Source organism: Meriones unguiculatus, chromosome 4, assembly GCF_030254825.1.
Source record: "Meriones unguiculatus strain TT.TT164.6M chromosome 4, Bangor_MerUng_6.1, whole genome shotgun sequence".
NCBI classification, from domain to species: domain Eukaryota; kingdom Metazoa; phylum Chordata; class Mammalia; order Rodentia; family Muridae; genus Meriones; species Meriones unguiculatus.
This window is the reverse complement of record NC_083352.1, coordinates 129,465,947-129,493,474: the sequence shown is the minus strand read 5'-3', so window position 1 is coordinate 129,493,474 and position 27,528 is coordinate 129,465,947. Positions and strand designations below refer to the sequence as shown.

At 42.1% G+C, this 27,528-nt stretch overlaps 3 protein-coding genes across 3 annotated transcripts; all 3 read left to right on the top strand.

The window, feature by feature from the left end:
• Positions 1-866: 866 nt before the first annotated feature.
• Positions 867-2,391, top strand: LOC132653811 (cystatin-14-like). The gene is made up of 2 exons (XM_060383255.1): positions 867-1,166; positions 2,269-2,391. The coding sequence occupies exons 1-2, from the start codon at positions 951-953 to the stop codon at positions 2,389-2,391; spliced, it is 339 nt and encodes a 112-aa protein (XP_060239238.1). The 5' UTR covers positions 867-950.
• A 1,785-nt stretch (positions 2,392-4,176) lies between these two features.
• LOC110560594 (cystatin-12-like) lies at positions 4,177-6,635 on the top strand. Its single transcript, XM_021656589.2, has 3 exons — positions 4,177-4,371; positions 5,528-5,638; positions 6,472-6,635. Exons 1-3 carry the CDS (start codon positions 4,177-4,179, stop codon positions 6,550-6,552), a joined length of 387 nt encoding a protein of 128 aa, XP_021512264.1. The 3' UTR covers positions 6,553-6,635.
• Positions 6,636-10,938: 4,303 nt separating this feature from the next.
• On the top strand, positions 10,939-22,955 carry Cst8 (cystatin 8). The gene is made up of 4 exons (XM_060381329.1): positions 10,939-11,031; positions 11,964-12,288; positions 19,406-19,519; positions 22,787-22,955. Exons 2-4 carry the CDS (start codon positions 12,061-12,063, stop codon positions 22,868-22,870), a joined length of 426 nt encoding a protein of 141 aa, XP_060237312.1. The 5' UTR covers positions 10,939-11,031; positions 11,964-12,060; the 3' UTR covers positions 22,871-22,955.
• Positions 22,956-27,528: the final 4,573 nt, after the last annotated feature.

Sequence of the window (27,528 nt, the reverse complement as noted above, 5' to 3'; positions counted from 1 at the left end):
ATGGTAGGCTCCTGTCCTGTTCTCTGTTTTCTCCCTCTTCTGATGCCCATCCTCTTTGTCTTTCTGAATGGGGATTGTAAGCACTATGCTTACAAAATGTGCTGTTCTAAAGCACAGGGAATATTGTCTGTATTTCCAACAATAACAAGAAAAATAAATCTCAATAGATTTCAAAGAAAGGTAAGATAGAATAGATATTCTATGACTATGGTCTACTTGAGTTAGTGGTTCATAAGCAAGAGATGATTTGAAATCAGGTGTGATTATAGTAAAGCAGTTCAGAAATGACAGTCCAGGGGTCAAAAAAGATGTCAGAAAAAATGAGAGCATGTTAAAAGGGAGGGGAACTGAGAATTAGTATAGAAAACCAGGATAATGGAGCCAGGTGTAGCTGCTGGCCAGAGTGTCAGGGCATTGAGGAAGGTGGCATCTCATGGTTATCTTCCAACTGTTGGCCTTGAGCTTGCCACATGGCATGTGTTGCAGGTGAGGTCACGGGCAGGCTTGGCAACAACCGATTTCATTTCCCCAGGAATGAGTTCACCAGACTTCTCAGGAGCTCCTCTGACCCTGGGAATCCTTTTCAGTATTGTGTAAGGACAAATAGGAAAGGCACAGTGCCTCCAGGCTGCAGCATAAGTGGGACCTGCTCTGGCAAGGCTCAGGGACAGCCCCAGAGCTGTGCAGACAAATCCATGCATGCTTATCACTCCACGGTTTGTGTCACTGCAGGGTAGGAAATGTCTCCTTCTGTTCTGCCTTCTATTTAGGGGAGTGAGAACGGACAAGGCAGGGTTGTGGAGATAAGGTTTTAGACAGAAGCACAACAGGAGGCAGTCAGGAGCGCAGGGCTCTGGTGGGCAGAGCCATGTGGAATCCTGAGCTGAGAAAGGCGTTATCAACTGTGGCTGTACCATCCCTTTACCCTTGTGTCCCCATCCCCTAGGTTGATGCTAAGGACAGCCATGTTGTGGAAGGTGTCCCTGTTGGTAGGGCTGATTGTGCTAGGCACTCATATATGGACTATTGACAAAGAATTTGTGGACATTACTAAGGATCTAGATTATTTTGTGGCATCAGTCGAGTTTGTTGTGGCTCAGTTCAGTGAAAACAATCCAGAAGAGTACACATACAGATTGCTAGAAGTTGGGAGAGCCCAGAAAAAGGTGAGTCATGTGCATAATATTATCCCCTTATATAGAACTCTAGGCTGGGGGGTGGGTATCAGCAAGAACTGGTAAGGAGAGCATTGGGCCTGTCGAATACTCTACAGTCATGGGTCTGGAGACTTTCCCTGACCAAGGACACATTTTCTTATTCCCTACACGACTGTCTTGGGCTGTTGTTAGCCATGGGCCCTGGGCCTCAGGAGCCCTTGGTATCAAACATTCTACCACCTCTAGCGGCACAGCCGTGGAAATGCAGGCTGGGCTCATCATATGCATTTGAACATTGAAGTGTGGAACAGATGTGATAAGGTGAGTGCATTCTTACTATATGCCAAGCATAAATATAAAGAGTGATACTGTGTTTTGCTGTGTTGTGTTGTGTGTTCAATGTGTGTTGGGCAATGGTGGTTGTTACTGTTACTTGTATGGATTCCTAAGTGCCCAATTTAGTCATCTTTTTGGGTAATTTCCACATCAGTCTACGGACACGAGTGCTCTTCTCTGGGAGAATTTCCTGCTTGGATGCTTTCTGAGTTTTCACGTATCTTTATTTAAGGGTATGACAGTCATTCTCAATAACTTCTGATAGCATCTTGAGCAGATTTTGAAATTCAGTGGTATGCCTATGAGTTCACCTCAGTGTGTCTCTAAAAGGAGAACTGGCTTGTAGCCAGCACTAGTGTGAAGACAGTAGATACTCCAAGTTCCACATACCCAAACAAATGGTTTGTGACTGTCTCCTGTCCTAGATCACAGGAGTTGCTTAGAGGGCACGTCTTAACCTGCCCTATGCTGCTCAGGTAAATGTTCAAGAGTTATCACATCACCAGGTGTGGCTGCAGCGTGTGCAGCTGGCTTGTTGTGTAAGGTTTGATTGTGATGCCCATACTCCTGTGGAGTGTTAGACATCAGCAGCCTGGAAGAAGTCTGGTAACTACATAGGCACATTTCTGTTGGTGTACTTTGACAGTGCTCGCCTATAGATTATAAGCACATGGGCATTCTGGGCATTTGCCCATTTTCTGCTTGATCTTCTCTCTGTTTTTATATTTATAAAAACAAATACTTATCAGATTTTTGCACACTTGCTTTTCTACAGATATGGACATTGATTTTTTTAATGGACTTGGAGATGGGACACACAATTTGTAGGAAACATAATGAAAACACCCATAATTGTCCATTGCTACAAGGCTCAGGAGAAAAGAAGGTTAGAGAATAAAACCATTCCCATTTATAACTGATCTTTTAGAAATGAAAAGATAATGAAACAAAGCTTAGGACAAGATTTGGGGAGGGTACTGGGAAATCCTGACAGAATGACGACACATTTCAGGCCTCCCTCGCTGGAAGCAGAACCACTTTTTTCTTTATTCACTTGTTGCTCTATTTTTTAATTTTAAAATGTTTGGCTAGTTTTCTGTTTTCCCTTCCCTTCCCTTCCCTTCCCTTCCCTTCCCTTCCCTTCCCTTCCCTTCCCTTCCCTTCCCTTCCCTTCCCTTCCCTTCCCTTCCCTTCTTCCTTCCTTCCTTCCTTCCTTCCTTCCTTCCTTCCTTTCTTCCTTCCTTTCTTTCTTTCTTTCTTTCTTTCTTTTTCTTTTTGTCAACTTGATACAAGGTGGAGTTATCTAGAATGAAGAATTTCAGTTAAAATGTTCCCATTAGATTGCCTATAGGCAAGTCTGTAGTACATTTTTTTTTTTTTGAGTAATGATTGATGTGGGAAGGCCCAGCCCACTGTGGGTGGTGTCATTCCTGTGAGGTGGTCCCAAGATGTACAAGAAAGCAGGGTGAGTAAGCCATGAGGAGTAGCAAGTCAGTAAGCAACATTTACCCATGGCCTCTGTTAGTTCCTGCCTCCAGGTTCCTGCTTTGAGTTCCTTCCCTAATTTCTCTTGATGATAGATTACAAGCTATAAGATGAAATAAGCCTTTTCTTCTCAAAATGATTTTTGTTATGCTGCTTTATCACAGCATCTATCATCAGGCCATCTTGTGAGATAATTTCCTCCCACCTGGAAGCTGTAGGAAGGTGTTTGCACTCATGTCCACAGTCCTGTCCCTTTCCATGCCAGAACTACAGTTCTGCTCCTACACTGTCCCCCAAGCAATGGTTAGGTTTGGGCTCATTTTTTGGAATGATCAAAATTCAATTGTTCTGGTCTTCCAAGGTAGAAGGGGACCATTTGAGCATGAGTATTTCCCCATGCTAGCAACCTTCATACTATTCTAGATTTCTCATCCACTTGCCTTATTTACTTCTCTTCAGTTTCCGCAGAGTGAGGCTGAGTGTAGGGTATTTCTTCCAAGAAGTCCAGCACAGGGCCTTGTGGCAGAGGTGGGTGTGAATGGGTTTCAGCAGATACCCCTAGGCTCATGACTGCCATTTGTGTCCATCTCTGCTGACTCACTTCCTCCTGTTCTAATTCTCCCTGGTATTGGGCTGCAAATCACAGGCAGGGCAGTCCTCAAGAAAGGAGGCAGGGGTGATGAGTTGGTCACTAGGTTGCAGAGATGGGGGAGATGATCTCTCGGTCCTGACTCTGACCCCTCCTACTCTGCTCCTCTGAGGCTCCAAGGTCATGGGCACCTGGTTCTCAACTCCCAATACTTAAGATTTACCTTCCTACCTTATCTCGTGATAGTTTTGTGGCTCTGCCATTTGTGGAATTCAGAAGAGTAAGAGTAAGCTAGGGCAGGAATGGGGAAGATAGGCCTAGAAATGTGCAGGCAAAGGGTGTGTTGAATTAATGCCTATAAGCCTGAGGCTCATGTCACCAAAGTCTGGAAAATGTGGCCTCTTCTGCTGTCTTCTATCTTCAGATGAAGGGCAGGACAAGGTGGGGAGAGGAGAGATGACTCTGGCCTGATGCCCTATACAAAAAAAGGCTTTTAGCATTACAGAGCATTTAGTGGGCATGGCCACGTGGGATGGCATCACCATCTGCAGCTGAGCCACTCCTCCACGCAGACATTCTTAACTCCCACTGCTGATACTGAAGACAGCCATGTTGTGGAAGGTGGACCTCGTTATGGGGCTCATTGTGCTGGCAATTCATGATTGCAACCTCAAATTTATAGATATTCACAAAGACAATGATCGCTTTGTCATTTCTGTGGAGCATGTTTTGCACCACTTCAATGAAAACCACGTTGATGATTTTGCCTACAAGTTACTCAAAGTCTGGAGAAGTCAGCGTGAGGTGAGTAGCCTGCTTCTTGTGTGGTGTCTGCATTCATGCTAACACCTGGCAGGGTTGCGGGGGGCTCTGGGTTTGCAGTAAGTTGAAAAATGTGGCTTCTGCTTCTGCCTTCTGCTTTCAGATGAAGGACAGGACAAGGTGAAGGAGTAGAAATGCCATTGACCAGATACCCTAGTCAAAGTCAGGCTTTTAGCACTACAGGGACTGGGAGGGTTTCCTGGTTAGATTTTCTTCTTTTCCATGCTTGAATGTTCCTTGAGTTTTTATTTTAAGCACCTCTGTTTATGAAAATATCCTGTGCAGCATTTTGATAAATTCTGAGAATAGCTTTGGGGTATTGCTCGCTAGCCACTTCATTTCAGCTTCCGCAAGGTGAGTGTTCTGTACGGTCAGCACCTACATGATAGATACACATTAAAGGGGCTGGCATGACTTCTGCTCTACCTGCTCATGCCAGGATGTCTCACCATCCTGTGTCCTCTAGGTCAAGGAGTTACTCACTCAGTCGGTATTTCTCATGCTGCTTAGGTGAACATTTGACAACTGTCATAGTGTCGTGTGTGTGGCTGGACCATGTACACACTCTTTGCTATGGGCTTGATTGTGTGACTATGAGACACCCTGGATAGTCACTACTCTGTCACAAAGACTTCCAGGCATCTACCAGGGGGAAAATGGACAGAGGGGGAGACTCATTGCTACTGTGCTTGTACTTAATAGACATTTGAAAGCTCTGGGAATCACACTTTGCTCTTTGAGCATGCTAAGTACACACTTTCCGACTGAGAGATATACTCAGTCACATGGACGTATCTCTTGTGTAGAGTTAAAGGAAATTTTGAAAAACTAGTAGAGCAAAACAAAGTGGGCTGTGGAAGAGCATGCCTGTAACCCTAGTGCTTCGGAAGCTGAGGAAGATTAAAAGTTGGATGTCATTTTGGACTATACTGACTCTGTCTAAAAAAGCCACAGGGACAGAGACAAGGAAAAAACCTACAAAGCCCCTCCCCCATAGAATAGCAGAGAAACAAGATTGTAAGTGATCTATGCTGCTCATTTCTGTTTGAACATTCACATTTCCTGCTTGCTTTTGAGTTTTCTTTCACTTATTCCAATGAATTGTTTTCTTACGGTTCTACAGTCTTTCTTTTGACAGAGATATGCATTCATATATTTAGTAGACCTGGAGATGGGCCGCACAACTTGTGGGAAACATGATGAAGACATTGACAATTGCCCATTGCAGGAAGGCCAAGAAGAGAAAAAGGTTTGAGAGTAAATTTACTTCTTCTATCAGCAATCTTTTGAGAAAGAATGCAGAAGAGAGCATCTTAAGCTGGCAGTCCGTCTCCCAGTGCTGGGGCAATCCTCTGCTCCTATTTCAGCTGGCTGGCCACAGGCAACCTGCAGATGCCCATGTGGTCTCTGTCTGTGTTGGATTCTCCCCTGTAGTTCTAGCCCTATGCCTTCAAGGACCTTTGAGGTTCAGGAAGATCATGTTTTCCCAGCAGTCATCAGTCTTCCATTGTTTAGTTTTTTGAGAAAAAGAACTGTTTAGTCTGATTTTTCCTTCAGCTTATGGGTCTTAAGGGTGGTTCTTGATGAGAACCTTGTCCTATAGCGCACATGTGATCTATGGGATCCTGGACCTTGAAGATTGTTCTCCATTAGGGACACTGTATAAGTGGGTGAGTCTCACCTTCCAACTAACAAGCCTTCGTGTAGCCTCACTTATGAGCTTGTGCTGCTTTTCTGTGGAGAAGCTCCTAAACAGATCGTGTTCAAGCAATTCCCTGGGACCCTTGGGAAAGGTTAGAAATTCATCGATCACCCTATGTGTTGGGAAGCAGTTAAAGACAGAATGCCTCAGAATGAATGGGTGATGGCCCCAGCCAGGTGCATTTTGAGGAAACCCTGAGCTCAGGTGGGGAGATTTTGTGACTTATGTCATTTATCCTGATGGAACTTTGAGCCTCATGAGTTTTGCTCTAGATTAATGTATTTAGCTTTTTCCTTTTTTTAAACTTAATTTTTAATCCCTCTAGATAGCCTTAATGCATTGCCTTTTTCTAATTTATGCTTTGTAACTTTTTTTTCCAGGTACGCTGCACTTATATTTTGAAGAATATAGTATGGGTGACACAGTTTGTCGTCTTGAACAGCACCTGCGCACAGGCTTAAGTGGGGCAGCAGTTTCTGTGTAACTGCAGTTCAAGTCCTCTTTCCTCTAAAGGGTGACTGCATGTGCTCTAGGGCTTCTTTAGTAGTGGCACAATTAAAGTAATTTTGCAGAGCATTCTGGATCCCTGAATCATTTTTAGCATTTACTGTATTGTCTATTTGCCGCAGACACCACTGTAAATCATAAGCAATGGAGATTTTACTGTCATCACTATCACCTTATATGCAGGAGCAGAGTGCTTGAGTAGAGTCTGTGAAGCAGCTCATTGTTTATTTCATTCATTTTTCTATTATTCCATATTTTTATGTAGTTCATTCATTCATTCACTCTACAATTTCTCCAAACCCCTCACTCATATGCTCAGAAGGAAGGCAGAACATTCTTCTAGGGGACAGCTACCTGCTGTCCACCTCATTTATCTCAGGAACCTGGATCACAGTGGATGATCCTTCTTCAGAGGATTGGGAGCAGGCCCCACGTGCATGTGTTTGTGTGTGTGTGCGCACACAAACATGTGTGCATGTGTGTGTGAGAGAGATGGGTACTGACAATGACAAAGATTCTACCCCCGAGGACACTGATGGCTGCTGATAAGAATATTTTTCTCATAGCTTAGTCTCAGTGTTCTTATCTGCTCCCTGAAGCCCATGTTCCCCATCCAGGTCCCATTCTAGTCTCTATGGCTGTCAGCACCATTCACTGTACCAAGAGAGGCACTGTTCTGCCTCCAGGCCGAGGAACACTCAACCTCCCTTCTCACGATTCTAGGAACGGCCTTGGAGGTACTTGGCAGATTAAGGAAGGCAGTGGCAGTATTGTCTGGGGGAGTACTCAGAAGGGAAGGCTGGGTGATCTTTCTCCTCTACTTTCAGTCTCTGGAAACTTCAGTTGCAGTGCTCTATGGTAGAGAGTCAGTTCTTTCCAGGCTGTCCCATTCCTGTGACTTTGCCATAGCACTCATATGACAACATTTTCAGAAGCATTTCTGCTCAGCTCCCTTAATGCAGCACAACAGCTGGCTTTGGCCCTCTCATCTCAACAACTGGCATGCTTCAATTATCATGCTGCAGCTATGTGGTCAGCACAGGTGGGTTCTTATTATGAGTGCTCTAAGATTGGAGGGTGGAGCTCTTGTCCATGCACCCAATGTGCTTTCTGATCATCACTGTTCCTAGGCAAGAAAATGTTACCAACAGCTTCTAGTTCACCTCAGAAAGGCCCCCAACTTCCTTACTTTTCATGATATGACATTTGCTTTTTGCATTGATACATACAACATCCTTTTTGTTTCATTTTACATTTCTCTGAAAGATTAGTCCAAACGCCTATCTCTACACAGTAAAAAAAAAAATGTAGATATCACGTCCTCAGGATATACTACATTAGGTGATTGGCTTTTGTGATTAAAGTTGTAAGGTAGCTCTCTGAAGAACTCCCACTATCTTAGAAACCATGCGTTAATTGCAAATTTTTGCTTGTGATCCCCGTTTCACTGATCGTAGCCCTTATAGTATGAAAAACAAGATCATCTTGTCAACTTCACTGAGTCAATACTCAGAGCTCATTGCTAGGGCTTGTACATGCTGTGTTCACCACCCTTGTCTTCTGATGAAATCAAATTAGTAGCTTTGTAATGAAATCAGTATGTTTATGTCTGCATTCCGACAACCATGGCAGCATTGCTCATAGTAGCCATAGTGCTCACAACAGGACTTGGGAGGCAGAGGCAGGTGGATCTTTATGAGTTTGAGGCCAGTCTGGTCTACAATTGTGAGTTCTAGGACAGCCAAGGCTACACAGAAAAACCCTGTCTCAAAACACCAAAATAAATTTACTGGATGGTTATATTTCATGATAATTTATTTACTAGTTGAAATCCAGTAAGAGTAAATTTGAAATGTTTTTACCACAAGAAAAAGTAACTATGTGAGGTGCTATACAGGTACTATAACTATCTTGTTATGGTAACCATCTCATTGATGTAAGATTACATCAAATATCACATCTCTCTAAAAGAATATGATTGTTATTCATCAACTATATCTCAATAAAGCTAAGAATAGAAAGGAAGAACATAAACACTGCCACTATCCCTCTTCATCATGTAAAAATATGCAGTAGTCTCCAAAGGATGGTTAAACATTATAGAAAAAAATGGAGATATATTTTCCAAAATCAAAGGAACAAAGTAAGACATAGCTGCATAAGAAACAGCTTTAATTGTGCAGTAGCATTGTTTTTAAATTTCTTTAGGAACTTTGAGACTTTTTTCCACTGAAGTCACTCCTTTGGATATGTGCCCAAAGAAGATAAAATCGTGATTTATTGGAGCCTGTACTTCCTTTCCTATTGAAGCAGTACTAATAACAGCTGAAGGAGACACATTAAAATGTCTGTGAATGACTCAACCGATCAAGAAAATGTGCTGCATACACACAAAGGAATACTATTTAGTCTTAGAATGAGATTCTACTATATGTGACAGCATGGAGAGACTGAAGGTCCACCATGCTAAGCAAAGATAATGATATAGAAGTTACCCTATTGTGGTAGCTTAAATGAGGATGACCCCCATAGGCTCATATGTTTGAATACTTAGTCCACAGCTAGTAGAACTCTTTGGGAAGCATTAGTAGGTGTGAACTTGTTGGAGGAGGGGTGTCACCTGTTGAAGGAGGATTGGCCTTGTAGATTTCAAAAGCCCAGCCATTCCCACTTAGTTCTCTCTCTCTTTCTCTCCTCTCTCCTGTTTATGGATCAGATGTTGTAAGCTCTCAGTTACTGTTCCACTATCATGCTTGCCTTCCTACTCCCTCTGCAACCATGAGCCCCAAATTATATGCATTCTTTGATAAGTTACCTTGGTCATGGTTTTTGTCACAGCAATAGAAAAATAATCAAGACACTCATGCAGTAGGGGAGGAGACAAAATGGAGAGTTGTAAATCAAAGATACAGAATGGATCTGTAGGATAAAAGCAAGTCAATGATACAAAGCCAATATGCAGGATGAGCATAAGTCAAAGATTTAAAGTAGATCTGTAGGATGAACATATCTAGAGATCAGTGATTCTGTGCCAAACATGAACACTGGAGTAAACAATTGTGTGTTGTGTTCAGGATTTTTGCAGAATGTCTAGAATCTAGATGATAATTGCTTTTGCCACAAAGGGAAATAGGAGTGATTTGTATGCAGAATCTCAGGCCAGGCTCCCAACCCACAAATTAACATTCATGTTTGAACAGGGTCTGCAAGACTTCAGGCTCACATTAGCATCATCAAAATAAGGTGCATTTTACCAGTTCTTAAAGTTGGCACCCCTGCGGAAATTTAAAAACTGCTAGTTTTCTGACTCTGCTTCCAGGTCTAATTTTATTGGTAAAGTATGGTCTGGGGTATCAAGAGTCCCCAAAATTCCTTAATTTTTAAAAAAAGATTTATTAATTTTATTATTTTATGTAGTTGAGTGTTTGGTTTGCATGTGTGTATTTGTATCACATGTGTGCCTGGTGCTTGAGAAGGTCAGTAGGTGGTGTCAGCGCCCCTGGGATTAATATTACAGACAGTTGTGAGCCACCATGTGGGTTCTGGAAACAGAACCTGGGTACTCAAGAAAAGTCACAAGTGCTCTTAACTGCTGAGAGCTTTATAGTCCCACACATGCTTTTTATAGGGAGTAAAATTAGAAAAACCACGAATATATTCTTAGAGATTTGGAAATGAATAGTAAATTAGCTTTTCTGTGTGGCTCTTATACACAAGTCTCCACCTAGTTCTTTGCATTATTTCTCACAGATCCTGAAGAATCATTCCTACAGTACTGTTGGCCAAAGCAGAGAATAGAAAGCCACCAAAAAAATCCAGTGGTAGAGAGTTTGAATACGTTGTGGTGGGTTGATTCACCAGTTTTCTATATCCTAGCTATACTGCATGGTCAAAATACTATCAATTTTTGCAACCTAGGCTGAATACTCACTTTGCTGTACCTCCAGAAGCTTACTAGACCTGAATTTGGGACCTTCACAGAGAAACAGGATCTGTAAGAGCACACATATGCAGCCTGCCTCCTCCCTTTCAGGCCCAGGTCTGGTAGAACAGAGGAGGGAGAAGCTGTTGGCCCAAGCACAGGAGCCCAGGGTCCTGATTTGGTAGACTGCGGAAGGCACAAAGAGGCACATGAATTTCCTAAGTGGAAGGTGCTTGCCTGCTGTCTCCAACCCTCTGAGCTGCTTGGACCCAAATGCTAGAGGCCAGCAGATGAAGGGTGCTGCAGTGAGGCAGGGTCACATGTGCTATATTGCATCACAAAGCATGGCCTCCCTGTAGGGCCTGGGCCACAAGGTCAGGATTTACAGAACTGCCCAGTCAGGGCATAAGTGTGAGCTGAGAATGTTGTAGACTCAGAAGAACCACAAGCTGTGGTGGCCAGAGTGAGGAAGGAGCTCAACAGGACAAGCAGGTTGGATAGTCAAAGAAGGGTAGGACCAGAGAACATTGGGGCACACCAGCATTTCATAGCTCTAGTTTACAGGACAGAGTTGGTGGTGGCAGGCATGGGGACATATGAAAACACTTCAGGATGTTTCTCTAGATGAAGGGATTGTACCCAGAATGGAGGCAAGAGGCAAAGGACAGTGGCAGAGCATTTTTAATTGGGAGTGCTGTTGCTACGTTTTCTTAGACAGGGGAGAGGTGGCTCTCAAGGGTGTTCCAAAGAACCATGTCTTGAATCCAGCTATGCTGATACTGAAGAGGTGAATTTTTTGTAAGATCCTTGAGCTGCAAAGTTTTTCAGTATCAAATGGAGTTGTCTTGTGCTTTAACCAGATACATAAATGAAACATAAAGCTGGAGGCTATGGTGAGGTGGCTGACCTCGTGCTGTGTGCCTGATAACAAGAAACAGTTCTCAAAGACTCCTTCAGGACCATAATCTTGCACAAAGGCTATTCAGCCTTTCACATAAGATACATCTGCAAGGACAGCTACCCACTATTGTGTATTTGAATTTGACCCTGGACTCATGCCACCTTCGTTCCTGATTCAAAAGTCTCATATAATCCTCCTCGTTTTGCCTTTAAATGTTTTTTTTTTTTTTGTTTTTGTTTTTTTTTTTTTTTTTTTTTTGTCTCAGCCTTCTTGAATATGATCACTGTTTCTTAAGGAACACATTTCCTCATTGCAAGGCTCTGTTTATGAGGGGGTGGTGGTGGCGTGTGCCTCACACACAGTAGCATGCATGGGAAGTCAGAGGACAACTTGCAGGAGTTGCTTCTCGTCTTCCAACATGTGTGTCCTGGAGTTTGAACTCAGGTTTTCAGAGTCATCATCAAGTGCTTTAACCCTCTACAGCCATACCCGTGGCCCTACACATAATCAGTCTTCAGAGAGCTTTTCTCTGTGTTCTTTAGTTTGACAGTCCTACAGTGGCAGCAGTGGCTGCTCCATTGCAGCTCAAGCCCCAAGGAGACTTGGAGTACATCTTTTGTGCCTTTTGACTGAGGGACCATGACAAAATCCTTGTGGCTGTCCTTGCTCCTCCTCATTCCAGTAGCCCTGGCAGTTGGTGTGGACCAGCCCGAGAATGAAGGGAAGATATTGCGGTTCTTTGAATCCATCAATACCTCAAATGCCAATGTGAAGCAGTGTGTATGGTTTGCTATGAAAGAATACAACAAGGAAAGCGAGGACAAATATGTCTTCCTTGTGGATAAGACGCTGCATGCCAAGCTTCAGGTGAGAAATCTCTACTCACTCAGCATGTTTACATATGGTGGCACAGGTCTGGGCCAGGGTGAGAGAGTAGACAAATGAGACAAAAGGTGACAACGCAGTTCTAAATGTGTGACTTTTTAATGCATCTACTCACAATAACAAAAACGACATATACACATGGGACTTTCTACACGCTAGGCTCAGGTTCTAAATAGTTTACATATATTAACTTAATAACTCTGAACCACAAATCAAATGCTCTTGGGCTTCTTGAGATTAGAAAAATAAAATGAAGCACCAAGAATATTTGGTAATAATGCTGCCACAGACAACATTTGAAGCTAGCCAGGTAACATGGAATGCAACACTATGAAGACAGACCTGGAACTGTCTATCAGAAAAGTTACTTACGTGTCCTGCCTTTTTTTTCTTTTTTCTTTTACTTTAAAATTTTTAATTATGTGGATGCATGTGTGTTGGTGGGGGGTGGCGGGTGAGCACAGGTGCCGATGGAGGATATCAGAAGCGGTCTGGATCTCCGAATCTGGAATTAAGGCAGTTGTGAGGCACCCATTTGAGTTCTGGAAGATAAAATCAGGTCTTCTGCAGGAGTGCCATGTGTGTTTAGCTGATGAGCTACTGCGTTAATGCTCTAATCCAATGTGCAGTTAGTAGAAGGAAGGAATTCTGGTTTTATCATAAAGCTGTGTCTTTTTCAGGAAGCCATGTACTACCCAGCTCTAGGGAGTACTGTTCACATGAAATCAACTGGCGCAGTGTGTCCTGGCTTTTTCAGCACAGTGCTTAATGCTGTTTAGTAAAAGCCCCCTCAAGTGTTGCCACACAGGAATTAGAAATAGTTCCCATAGCTGGTGGTGTGACTTTTCAACAGCTAGGTCACTGTTGTCAGAACTTATGCTACCATACCTCAGGAAAACATGTCATTAACCTCGTATTTTGAGGACCTCACAACTGATGATATAGCACCCTTTACTGACTGGTGGTATTCCACAATCCTCCTTTTACAGCCTCTGCTTCACTTTCTTTGGTGCTCGGGTAGTGCATGCATTTATCAGTAGTTTCTCACAAGCTAGTTTTGTCTTAGCTGCTGTAGGTGGGATGGTGAAATGCTCAACACTCATCACAGACCTTAGAGAGCCAGAAGTCTGAAACGAAAACCTCTCTGCCAGGAATTAGAACTCTGTCTATTTTGTGTTGTTAGGAGAAGTCCTCTTAGACAATTTTTCCATCTATAGATGTATAAATACCCTACTACAGAGAGAAAATCTAATAAAATGTGAGTCTTTGAGTGGAGGTTTCAGCAGGTGCTCAGCTCTTCCAGATGAGGTCAGGACATAGTGTTGGTAAGAGCTGTCACTTTCAGCAGTGACCTTGAAGATAAGGCCTGAAGTTGGGCAGGAGTCAATGGTGTGGGGGGATCTGTTGGGAGGTGGGTCTTCCTGTCAAAGCTCAGCTTTGACATGGTTAGGGAAAAGATTGAGGAGATGTATGCAGAGTTGGCCAGATAAATTACTCTTTAGAGTTCATACATTCAACATTCAAACATGTATGAACAATGAATGTTCATACATTCAAACAGGCAAGCAACCAGACATGCAGACATGTACACATTCATAATACATTCAAGAGGATGCCTTTCATATATGCACATAATTCCTATGCACCAATATTTACACACTTGTACATATATATACATATTTATACAGACATACAGACAATCAGACATTCATACATATGAACATAAACAGACAGTCAGACAGACAGACGCATATTAGGTGGGTGGTGGGTGGAGGAAAACTCCAATCAACCAACAACATCTTTATTTTTGTCCTGGGTTTTATACCCTCTAAGACAAAGGTTTTCTATGTATGGAAAGATTATCTCATTTAAGAATAGATACAATCATTACGCAAAAAGGGGGTTACAGTAGGATTATTGATTGTAAGTTCTTTTATCATGACTCTAGCTAGATACTTTTAATAATTATAGGTTTAAAGCAGTGGTTTTACCTATATACTCATTCTAAGTTCAAAACCAAAGTTTTATCTTTTCCTTACTTTATATGTACAATATGTGTTCAAAGGATAGATTTACTATGTCAAGGTTTTTCTAAGAAACAGGTATCTGTCTTGTCTTGTATATCTAACCACTTATTCTTTGTTTCTGTGTTCATATGGTCTTTCTTATCATGGTGCATACCTGGGCCTTTTCCTTGGACTAAACCTGTGTATTTCCTTGATTATTAATTTGTTTCAATCTTGTTTTCATTCTAGGTGTAATACACAAGGAGGTTCATAGAGCTTCTATGAGCTTTTGCTATATCGCAGGAGGGTAGAAGTTACTTAAATCAATTCAGGAATCATCTGTAGAAATCTGTACAACAGAAAGCATAGCACCTGCAGAGGAATAATATGTTATAGGCAGTGAAAGTCTCTATTCATGCTCAACTGCTTTGTGCCAGGTATGAGACAAGCATAGGAAGGCAATAGAGTACCAATGAGCAGTCATGAGGTAAAATCTCTTGAAGTTTTGCTTAAACCAGGGATGCACCCTCAGCCATGCACAAATGAGTGGGCTGCCTCCAGGAAGCTCACTTGCTTGCTTTTGCCAATCCAGCCTGCAATTGCTGCTAGCATCTTACCAGAAGCAGAGCATCATGGTAAGATTCAGGGGCAGGTGCTGTATTTTAGAGGCCATCCAGGAGGCACTGGAAAGGTCGAGGGGAAAGGAGAGGGGGCAGTAGAAGGCAGTCGACGCAAGGGTGAGTTAATGAGACTGACAGAGTTGGTCTTCCTGACCTTGGGGATACAAGCACACACACACACACACACACACACACACACACACACACACACACACACACACACAGTGTGTACTCAGAGCTGGGTCATTATGTGGGTGGTTGGGTTGTTTATCTACCAGCTCCATCCTGTCCATGCCTGCCAGAGCCCTTGATCCTTGCTGGAAGCAGGAAGTTTCTGGCAATAATCACCGGAGCTGGCACTGTGTTTGGGAACAATACTGATAGCATCTGCTGCAAGAGGACAGCAGGAAGGAGCAAGGACACGAGAGTGGGAGAGTGTAGCCAGGCATTCTAGAATCCTTCTGTGAGGCTTCCAGCACGGCACTGTGCCATGTTTGGCCTTAAGGGAGGAACTCACACAAATATTTAGGTTAGGAAGCACTTCGGATTCCTGTGATCAAGTTTGAGGTTCAAAGTTTCCTTTTTCTTTTTTCATTGATGTTATTATTGTTGTTGTTATTGTGTTGGTGGTCAAACCAAGCATTTTCACGATGCCTTCTGCTATTGTGCTATGACCCAAGCTCCCAAATTTGGATTTAAAAAATAGCATCCTGGTTAGCTTATTTTTAGAAATAGGTTGTGAGGGTATAGCCAGGATGCCCATATGACAGCATGGTCTAGCCTCTTGGCTTAGGTTCTCATTACTCTCTAGCCAGCAAGAAGAAAGGCCTCACGTTTCCAGGCTGGCTTGGCAGAGATGGCAGATGGATGAGCCTGGTGGGCATGTGACGTGAGCCCTAGGGCTGAAAGCCTTCCTTTAGAAACCTGGATCAGCTGCTGGACCCATACTCAAATTCTCTGTGCCTTTTATGCACTTGAAAATAAAAAGGGAGGGTGACACCCTTCCTCTGGAGGACTAAGGATTCACTGAGTTCTTCTCCTTTGTAGAGACATTGAAACTAGAGCCTAGTAGCACCAGCACCGTGAGAGTCTGAACAAATCATTACAGATTGAGGAGCTTCTACCTGAAATGCTGGGGAAAGGATAGATTTTGGATGATTTGGATTTTGTAAAATTTGTTCACACATAAGGAGATATTTTGGAAATAGGTTCCAAATCTAAGATAAAATTCTTTCATGTTCCATGTACTTCTTGTACACACAGCCTGAAGTTAATTACATGCGATTCTTACTATGCCTGCATTAAATTTTGTTTACTGTTTTACAACTTCATATGTATATATAATGTACTTTGATTGTATCCCTCATTATCACTTTAGTCCCTCCCCTGATATCCTTCCTATCTTCATGTCTTCATGGTTTGTGTGCGTGTGTGTGTCCCACTGCATAAACATGGGTGGGGAGTTATTGAAGCAAGGTCAATTTAACAGAGGCTGCAGCCACCGAGGAATATAATTTCTTTCTCCCAGCAGACATTGCCTGCACATTGCTCTCCAGGAAGGTCTGGGGCCTCATGAGCTCCTCCCCTGCATGATGTAATGTGGTCCAATCTTGTGTTGGTTTTGTGCAGGTAGCCGCTACCGCTGTATGTTCAAGGGCACAAAAGCTGTGGCCGTGTCACATCCAGAAGACAATACTTCCCAGCACTCCCCCCTTATCCTCTGTCTCCTATACTCCTTTTGTGCTTTCTTTTATGATGTTCTTGATCTTTTTTTTTTTTTTGGGGGGGGTGATGTCCAATTTAGGGTTGAGCACTGATGAATTGTTTATTCTCAGCACTTTGACTGGTATGGGTGTCTGTATTAACTCTCAGTCACTGAAAACAGAAGTGTCTCTGTCCCAGGCCATGAGCTGTGCTAATCTGTGGGCATAAAATAAATATATAGAGGGTGTGCTTGTGTCTTGACTGTAACTTGTGGCATACGGTCTTGTATGAAATTTGCTTTTTTTTTTAATTTAAAATTTTTTCTTCCTTCCTTTCTTTCTTTCTTTCTTTCTTTCTTTCTTTCTTTCTTTCTTTCTTTCTTTCTTTCTTTCTTTCTTTCTTGTGTAGTGATTTTATTCTTGTGTTTCTAAAAGAAGTTGTGGTTCCTGTCACTCCTTTCTTTTTTTTTAACCTTACAGTTTATTCACTTTGAATGCCCCCTGTACTTCCCTTCCTTTCCCCCTCCCAATCCCACCCTTCCTCTTCCCCACCTGTGTCCATCTCCCAGTCCACTGTAAAGGGAGGTCCTTTCCCCTTCCCTCTGATCCTAGTCTATCAGGTCTCATCAGGAGTGGCTGCATTGTCTTCTTCTGTGCCCTGGTAAGGCTGCTTCCCTCTCTGGGGGAGGTGATCAAAGAGCAGGCCAATCATGTCAGAGACAGTCCCTGTCCCTATTACTATGGAGGCCACTTGGATTCTGAACTACCATAGGCTACCTCTGTGCAGGGGTTCCAGGCCATCTTCATGAGTGGTCCTTGGCTGGGGTATCAATTTCAGAAAAGATCCCTGTGCTCAGACTTTTAGAATCTGTTGCTGTCCTTGTGGCGCTCCTGTCCTCTCCAGGTCTTACTATCTCCCACTTCTTTCATAAGATTACCTATACTCTGCCTGAAGTCTGGCTATGAGTCTCAACATCTACCTCAGCGGAGGGAGCAGCCTTACCAGGTAAAGAGGATACCATGCAGGGTAGAGTCTTTCAGAGGCCCTCTGTGGTAGGCTTCTGTCCTGTTCCCTGTTTTCTCCCTCCTGCTGTGTCCATCCTTTTTGCCTTTCTGAATGGGGATTGAGCATTTTAGCCAGAGTCCTCCTTCCTGATTAGCTTCCTTAGGTGTACATATTTTAGTATGTTTATCCTATATTATATGTCTAGTATCCACTTATGAGTGAGTGTATACCCTGTGTGTCTTTCTGCTTTGTGGATACCTCACTCAGGATGATTTTTTCTAGTTCCCACCATTTACCTGCAAATTTCATGATTTCCTTGTTTTTTAATCGATGAGTAATATTCCATTGTGTAGATGGATCACAATTTCTGTATCCATTCCTCAGCTGGGGGGCATCTGGGCTGTTTCCAGATTCTGGCTATTATGAATAAAGCTGCCATAAACATGGTTGAGCACATGTCCTTGTTGTATACTTGAGCCTCTTTTGGATATATGCCTAGGAGTGGTATAGCTGGATCTTGAGGAATCGCTATTCTAAATTGTCTGAGAAAGCGCCAGCTTGATTTCCAGAGTGGTTGTACAAGTTTACATTCCCACCAGCAGTGGAGGAGGGTTCCCCTTTCTCCACATCCTCTCCAGCATGTGTTGTCACTTGAGATATTCATCTTAGTCATTCTGATGGGTGAAAGTTGCAATCTCAGGGTCGTTTTGATTTGTGTCTCCCTGATGACTAAGGACATTGAACATTATTTTTATTAATTACAGTTTATTCACTTTGTATCCTAGTTGTAGCCCCCTCCCCCCTCCCCTTCTAATCCCACCTTCCCTCCCTCTTCTTCTTCTATGCCCCTCCCCCCAGGCCAATGATAGGGAAGGTCCTCCTCCCCTTCCATCTGACCCTAGTTTATCAGGTCTCACCAGAACTGGCTTCATTGTCTTCCTCTGTGGACTGGTAAGGGTGCTCTCCTCTCAGGTAGAGGTGATCAAAGAGCCAGCCCATGAGTTCATGTCAGAGACAGTCATTGTTTCTATTATTGGGGAACTGTCTTGGACACTGAGCTGCCATGGGCTACTTCTGTGCAGGGGTTCTAGGTTATTTCTGTGCATCATGGCATCATGTTGATGCTTTAGAATTTTCATATTTTTGGAGTATTTATGATTTCAGATTTTTGGATGAGGATTGTATGATTGATCCTCATCAGCCCCAAGGGAGCTTATGTTTCTGGGCACCATCCTTCCCTTTCTGCTCTGACCTTCACTGGGTCTTGAGGCATACTTTAGACTAGTGATGCTCAGTCTTCCTAATGCTGTCACTCTCTAATACAGTTACTCATGTTGTGGTGACCTCCAACTATAAAATTATTTCATTGCTACTCCATAACTATATATTTTTTGCTACTGCTAAGAATTAATATAAATATCTGTGTTTTCTTATGGTCTTAAGCAAACCTGTGAAAGGGTCATTTAACCCCAAAAGGGGTCATGACACAGAAGTTGAGAACTGCTGCTCTAGACTCTGCAGCAAGAGATGACATTAAAAAGACCTGCTTTCAGGGGGCTTTTCACCAGTATTTCCCATCAATTGGCTCATATGATTGATCTCAGTGGCAACGGAATTCAGCAATGGCACCATTTTTACCCCCGGATCATGTATATGTGGAGAGATACAAGCAGAGAGATGAGAGAGAGAAGGATTTACACGTTTGCCAAAGCATTTGGGAGTTAAATCAAAACATTTTAAATTCGGCCCATTGTTCATTGGCAGATCACAGACCGCATGGAATACAGCATTGACGTTCAGATGTCCCGCAGCAATTGCAAAAAACCTTTAAACAATACTGAAAACTGCGTCACTCAGAAAAACTCTGTACTGGACAAGGTGAGTGACAAATGAGCCGTCCAGCACAGCCTTAACTTCAAGTCGATTCTAGGGTTCTTTTTTTTTTAAATTTATTTTATTTTATTTTATTAATTACACTTTATTCACTTTGTATCCCCCCATAAGCCCCACCCTCCTCCCCTCCCAGTCCCACCCTCCTTCCCCCTTCTTCACTTCATGAATGCCCCTCCCCAAGTCCACTGATAGGGGAGGTCCTCCTCTCCTTCCTTCTGATCTTAGTCTATCAGATCATATCAGGAGTGGCTGCATTGTCATCTTCTGTGGCCTGGTAAGGCTGCTCCCCACTCAGGGGGAGGTGATCAAAGAGCAGGACAATCAGATTATGTCAGAGGCAGTCCCTCTTTCCATTACTGTGTAACTCACTTGGACACTGAGCTGCCATGGGCTACATCTGTGCAGGGGTTCTAGGTTATCTCCATGCCTGGTACTTGATTGGAGTATAAGTCTCTGGGAAGACCCCTGTGTTCAAATTTTCTCGTTCTGTTGCTCTCCTTGTGGGGTTCCTGTCCTCTCCAGATTTTACTATTTCCCACTTCTTACATAAGATTCCATGCACTCTGCCCAACAGTTGGCCATAAGTCTCAGTGTCTGCTTTGATAGTCTGCAGGTCAGAGCCTTGCAGAGGCCCTCTGTGGGAGGCTCCTAACTTGTTTTCTGTTTTCTTCTTCTTCTGATGTCCATCCTCTTTGCCTTTCGGGATGGGGACTGAGCATTTTAGTCAGGGTCTTCTCTCTTAATAAGTTTCTTTAGATGTACAGATTTTAGTAGGCTCATCTTATGATATATGTCTATATGAGTGAGTATATACTGTGTGCATCCCTCTGCTTCTGGGACAGCTCACTCAGGATGATCCTTTCTAGGTCCCACCATTTACCTGCAAATTTCATGATTTCCTTATTTTTCGTTGCAGAGTAATATTCCATTGTGTAGATGTAGCACAATTTCTGTATCCATTCTTCAGTTGAGGGGCATCTAGGCTGTTTCCAGCTTCTGGCTATTACAAATAAGGCTGCTACAAACATGGTTGAGCAAATGTCCTTACTGTGTACTTGAGCCTCTTTTGGATATATGCCTAGGCGTGGAATGGCTGGATCTTGAGGAAGCGCTATTCCTAGTTGTCTGAGAAAGCGCCAGATTGATTTCCAGAGTGGTTGTACAAGTTTACATTCCCACCAGCAGTGGAGGAGAGTTCCCCTTTCTCCACAACTTCTCCAGCATATGTTGTCACTTGAATTTTCATCTTGGCCATTCTGATGGGTGTAAGGTAAAATCTCAGGGTCATTTTGATTTGCATTTCCCTGATGGCTAATGAGGTTGAGCATTTCTTTAAGTGTTTCTCTGCCATTTGATATTCCTGTATCGAGAATTCTCTGTTTAGCTCTGTTCCCCATTTTTTAATTGGATTACTTGGCTTGCTGCTTTTCAGCTTCTTTAGTTCTTTATATATACTGGATCTTAGCCCTCTGTCAGATAAAGGGTTGGTGAAGATTCTTTCCCAATCTGTAGGAAGTCATTTTGTTTTGATGATGGTGTCCTTTGCTTTACAGAAGCTTTTCAGTTTCATGAGGTCCCATTTATTGATTGTTGCTCTTAGAGCCTGCGCTGTTGGTGTTCTGTTCAGGAAGTTGTCTCCTGTACCAATGAGTTCTAGGGTTTTCCCCACTTTTTCTTCTAACCGATTTAATGTGTCTGGTTTTATATTGAGGTCTTTGATCCATTTGGACTTTAGTTTTGTGCAGGGTGATAAGTATGGATCTATTTGCCTTTTTCTACATGTAGACATCCAGTTAGACCAGCACCATTTGTTGAAGATGCTGTCTTTATTTATTGTATGGTTTTGAAACCTTTGTCTAAGATCAGGTGTCCATAAGTGTGTGGGGTTATTTCTGGATCTTCTGTTCGGTTCCATTGATCCACCATTCTGTTTCTATGCCAGTACCACGCAGTTTTTTATAACTGTTGCTCTATAGTACAGCTTAAGATCAAGGATGGAGATACCTCCTGAAGATCTTTTATTGTAGAGGATTGTTTTAGCAATTCTTGGTTTCCTGTTAGGGTTCTTAAGGCTTCCAGGAAGTTGGAAAAAATCTTAGGGTGCCTATATTCACTAGGAGGTCTGGACTATTCCCAGTGAAGAATCCCAGAAGGTCCACCTTGGCACCCTTAGAGTAGAAGATGCAGGATAGCATCAAGGGCACTCTCACCCAAGGCTCTCATCATCTCTGGAGCTTGGAATTTAGGAGAAACTTTGCCCATGTTCACTGAAAGTCTGTCCTAGCTTGGACTGAGACTGGCTTGCCCAGCTAGTGAGGCAAATAATACATTCTGTGCAGGCATGAAGGAAGTCTGTTGGTTCACTCTTGTAAACTTTTAGCACAAGTACTGTTCATCTGCAGCAGGCCTATTCCAGGTGCTAGAGATTCAGTAATATCTAGACCAGACAGTATCTTCCCTTTTAAGCATAGACCGAATGGTCACCTTGAAGATAAGGTTGCTTCAGTATTCATTCTCCCATTATCACATGAGCTTCAGCTGAGAGCTGCTCAGGGAGTGTTTGGCTTATAGCTTCCTGGGCTCAAGCAAGGTTTTCTGTGAAGGGGAGGGAGTTAGAAGGCCATGAAATGACAGGTTTGGTTAAAAGAATTTTGGCCTTAGGCTGTATTACTTGATCTCAAAGTTAATGCGGAGTTCTTGATTCCACAGTGAGGCTGAGACTGGTTCTGTAGAGATATCTTCTTTCCTTTATTTACCTGGGTGGGTCTCCAAAATGAAAAGACACTAGAATCACACAGAGGCTCCACTTGGAGATGGCTGAGCCTTACTTGTAGTTTCTGGTTCAGTGGGATTTTCATTCTGAGTAAGGTCGCAGGAGGCATTTTGAGAGCCTCTGATATATATTTAACAAGACATTGCCAATATAATGAACAGAGTGGGCCCCATTGCGTTTGGCTGAAGCTGTCTCTGCTTAGAATGGGCTATCATGTCCAGATAACAGTAGGCACTCATCAGGGCATATAAGTCAGCCCCAAGTATGTCCTGATGTCATTTCACATATCGTATCTATTTTGTTGCTTACTGTTGTTTGGCAGATTGTGATTTTAAGTTCATACTTCCTGCTGGGCTCCTTGGAGTTTTAGGAAAGTTGATGACCTGTCTTCTAGCATATCCCTAGGCTGACACCTAATAACAGAGCATTTCTTTTCCTTTTGACATGCTACTGATATTCATTGTTGTTCTCTTTTTCAGAAAGTAAATTGCAGCTTTTTGGTAGGAGCGCTTCCATGGAATGGCGAGTTCACCCTGCTGAACAAAGAATGTAAAGATATCTAAGGGTGTCTTGGAGCATCCCTCACACTTTTGAGTCTGTCTTTGTCTGTGTTAAAAGAGCAACATCAGGTTCAAGTCTGTCACCAACACTTTCCCCACGTGTGCCCCAACATGCTCTTTTATTAATTAGTTTCCTAATATAGGGAAGGGATAAAACACAGCCGCTACTCTGTTGCCAAAGACAAACCCTCACCTGTCACCAGCCTGAAGGTCGGCCAGAGTGTGGACTGCTTTTGTTCTCCATTGCCAATGGAAGGAGAAATCAGTTTTCAGTGGACATTGATTCCTTACAGAAATCTGAACCTGTTGAGTATTTTTCAGTAGATTTCTTCTAGGTGCCTCACTGGGCCTGAGGCTCCCTCCTGTCTGAGGTGGAATGCCATCATGTCAGGGAAGCAGCCCATCCTTGGGTGGGGGGAGAGATTTACCAACTGCTGTTTCTTCTGTCAATGTGAGAAATGGTCAGAAAGAGAAAGCAAGAGACAGAAGTGATCAGTGTTGTCTAAATGTATCTGTGTGCAAACACTCTTGTGCGTGCTTGTGTGTGTGAGAAGGAGAATATGGCAAAGAGAGGGAAGATAAGAAAGGGGGAGATAAAGATGGAAGTGGATAAGCATGCAGAATGGCAGGAGGAAGAATTCCATAACAGAAAGTAATCACATTGGGGCTGAAGAAATGGCTCAGTGGTCAAGAGCATTTGCTCCTCTTTCAGAGGGCACAAGTGAGATTCCTAGAACCTTCATGGCAGATCAGGAAACCACCTGAATCCCAGGCCCAGGGAGTGTAACACTCTCTTCTGGCTTCTATGGGCACTGGACGGGCACATGCTGCACAGACGTATACATACAGGCAAAACACTCATAACCGTAAAAGAAAAATAAGCCTTAAAATTTTGTTTTGAATGGATAATAGAGAATTTCAGTTCTGTGACACAAAAAAAGTTAACAATATTACTTTGCTTGACACTGCTGAACTGTAGATTTAAGATGGTAAGTACTGTGTTACATACGTTTTAGCACTACTTTTTAAAAATTAAATTATTTATATTTCATTTCTGAATTTCTGGGGATAGAATCCAGAGCTTTGAAGGACACATCTATTTCTTGTTTTTCAGGTTGAACTGATATATTTAGGAATATGTAAATATACATATACTTATGTAACAATAATTAATTTTTAAAATTTAATTTTATTTATATATCTATTTATTAAAATTTATTTACTTTGTATCCCCACTACAGACCCTTCCCTAGTCCCCTGATAGGGGAGGCCTTCCTCCCCTTCTATCTGACCCTACCTTATCAGGTCTCATCAGGGCTGGCTACGTAATTTTCCTCTGTGGACTGGCAAGGTTGTACCCACCAGTGGGAGGTAATCAAAGAGGCAGCCACTGAGTTCATGTCAGAGACATCCCCTGATCCCCTTACTAGAGAACCCACTTGGAAACTGAGCAGCCAATTGGTCTAGGTCCTCTCAATGCATGCTCCTTAGTTGGAGTATTGCTCTTTGCAGGGCCCTCTGAGTCCAGGTATTTTGGCTCTTTTGTTCTCCTTGTGAAGTTCCTGTCCCCTCCAGGTCTTTCTATCTCCTTCTTCCATAAGAATTCTGGCACTTTGCTCAAAGTTTGGTTATAAGTCTCAGTATCTCCTTTGATACCCTGCTGGGTAGAATATTTCAGGTCTTCTGTGGTAGGCTCCTGTCCTTGTCATCTCTTACTTCAGATGTCCATCCTGTTTGCCCTCCTGAATGAGGATTAAGCATCTTCCCTAGGGTCCTCCTTGTTGTTTAGCTTCTTCTTCTTCTTCTTCTTCTTCTTCTTCTTCTTCTTCTTCTTCTTCTTCTTCTTCTTCTTCTTCTTCTTCTTCTTCTTCTTCTTCTTCTTCTTTCCTCCTTGTTGTTTAGCTTCTTCTTCTTCTTCTTCTTCTTCTTCTTCTTCTTCTTCTTCTTCTTCTTCTTCTTCTTCTTCTTCTTTCCTCCTTGTTGTTTAGCTGCTTCTTCTTCTTCTTCTTCTTCTTTTCTTCTTCTTCTTCTTTTTCTTCTTCTTCTTTTTCTTCTTCTTCTTCTTCTTCTTCTTTTTCTTCTTCATTCTTTTTCTTCTTCTTCTTCTTCTTCTTCTTCTTCTTCTTCTTCTTCTTCTTCTTCTTCTTCTTCTTTTTCTTCTTTTTTCTTTCTTCTTTAGGGCTATAGATTTTGGTATGTTTATCTTATATTATATGGCTAATATCCATTTATAAGTGAGTATATATCATTTGTGTCTTTCTGCTTCTGGGTTACCTCACTCAGGATGATCTTTTCTAGTTCCATCCATTTGCCTGCAAATTTCATGATTTCCTTCCTTTTTTTTTTTTAATAATTGAGTAGTATTCCGTTGTATAAATGTTGGGATCAGTAAGCAGGCATGTTTCCCAACATTCCTATGTTTCCTAACAGTAAATATACCACAGTTTCTGTATTCATTCCTTCATTGAGAGACATCTGAGTTGTTTCTAGATTCTGGCTATTACAAATAAAGCTGCTATGAACATAGTGGAGCCAATGTCCTTATTGAATGGTGTGGCATCATTTGTATATATGCTAGGAATGGTATAGGTGGATCTTGAGGCAGCACTATTTTTAATTTTCTGAGAAAGCACCAGATTGATTTCCAAAGTGGTTGTACAAGTTTACATTCCCACCAGCAATGGAGGAAGGTTCTCCACACCCTCTCCAGCATGCATAATCCCTTGAGTCTTTGATCTTGGCCATTCTGATGGGTGTGAGTTGAAATCTCAGGGTAGTTTTGATTTGCATTTCCTGAGTGACTAAGGATGTTGAGCATTTCTTTAAAAGGTGTTTCTCTGCCATTTGATATTCCCCTGCTGAGAATTCTCTGCTTAGCTCTGTACCCCATTTTTTTTGATTGGATTACTTGGTTTGTTGGTGTTTAAATTCTTTAGTCCTTTATATAGTCTGGATATTAGCCCTCTGTCAGATGTAGGGTTGGTGAAGATCCATCCTTTCCTAGTATATAGGCTATTGTTTTGTTCTGATGACAGTGTCCTTTGCTTTATAAAAGTGTTTCAGTTTCATGAGGTCCCATTTATCAATTGTTGATCTTAGAGCCTGTGCTGTTGGTGTTTTTGTTTAGGTAGTTGTCTCCTGTGCCAATGAAGTCAAGGTTCTTTCCCATTTTTTCTTCTAATAGATTTAGTGTGTCTGATTTTATGTTGAAGTTTTTGATCCACTTGGACTTTAACTTCGTGCAGGGTGATAAATATGGGTCTATAACATCCAGTTAGACCAACACCATTTGTTGAAGATGCTATTTTTTTTTACCATTGTATGGTTTTGGCTTCTTTGTCAAAAATTAAGTTTCTGTAGGTGTGTGGGTTTATTTCTGGGTCTTCGATTCAATTCCATTGATCTACCAGTCTGTTTCTATGCCAGTACCATGCCATTTTTATTGCTGTTGCTCTCTAGTACAGCTTGGGATCTGAGATGGAGATACCTCCAGATGATCTTTTATTGTACAGGATTGTTTTAGCTATTCTGGGCGTTTTGTTTTTCCCTATGAAACTGAGAATTTTTCTTTCAATATCTGTGAAAAATTGTGTTAGTATTTTGATGGAAATTGCATTGAGTATGTAGATTGCTATTGGAAGGATAGCTATTTTCACTATGTTAATCTTATTGATTCATGAGCATGGGAGATCTTTCCATCTTCTGATAACTTCTTCAATTTCTTTCTTCAGAGACTTGAAGTTATTTTCATATAGGCTTTTCAGTTACTTGGTTAGAGTTACACCAAGCTACATTATGTTATTTGTGGCCATTGTGAAGAAAGAGTGTTGTTTCCCTAATTTCTTTCTCAACCCATTTGTCTTTTGTATACAGGAGGACTTGGAATTTTTTTTTAGTTAATTTTGTATCCAGCCACTTTGCTAAAGGTGTCTATCAGCCCAAGGAGCTCTCTGGTAGAATTTTTGTGGTCACTCATGTTATACTGTCATATCATCTGCAAATAGTAATGCTTTGACCTCTTCATTTCCTATTTGTATCCTTTTGATCTCTTTTAATTGTCTTATTGCTCTAGCCAGGACTTCAAGAACTATGTTGAAGAGAGGCAGAGAGAGAGTAGGTAGCCTTGCCTTGTCCCTGATTTCAGTGGGATTGACTTAAGTTTCTCTTCATTTAGTTTGATATTGGCTATAGATTTGATGTATATTGCTTTTACTATGTTTAGGTATGTGCATTGTATCCCTGATCTCGCCAAAACTTTAAAAATAAATGGGTGTTGAATTTTGTCAAATGTTTTTTGGCATCTAAGAAGATGATCATGTGTTTTTTTTTCTTTCAGTTTGTTTATATGGTAGATTATGTTGATGGATTGTCATATGCTGAACCATCCATGCATGCCTAGGATGAAGCTTACTTGGTCATGATGGATGATATCTTTAATGTGTTCTTGGATTCGGTTTACGAGTATTTTATTAAGTATTTTTGCATCAATGTTCATAAGCAAGATTGGTCTGAAGTTCTCTTTCTTTGTAGGGTCTGTGTGCAGTTTAGGTATCAAGGTGACTGTGGCCTCATAGAATAAGGTTGGTAATATTCCTTATGTTTCTATTTTGTAAAATAGTTTGAAGAGTATTGGTGTTAGCTCTTTTTTGAGGGTCTGGTAG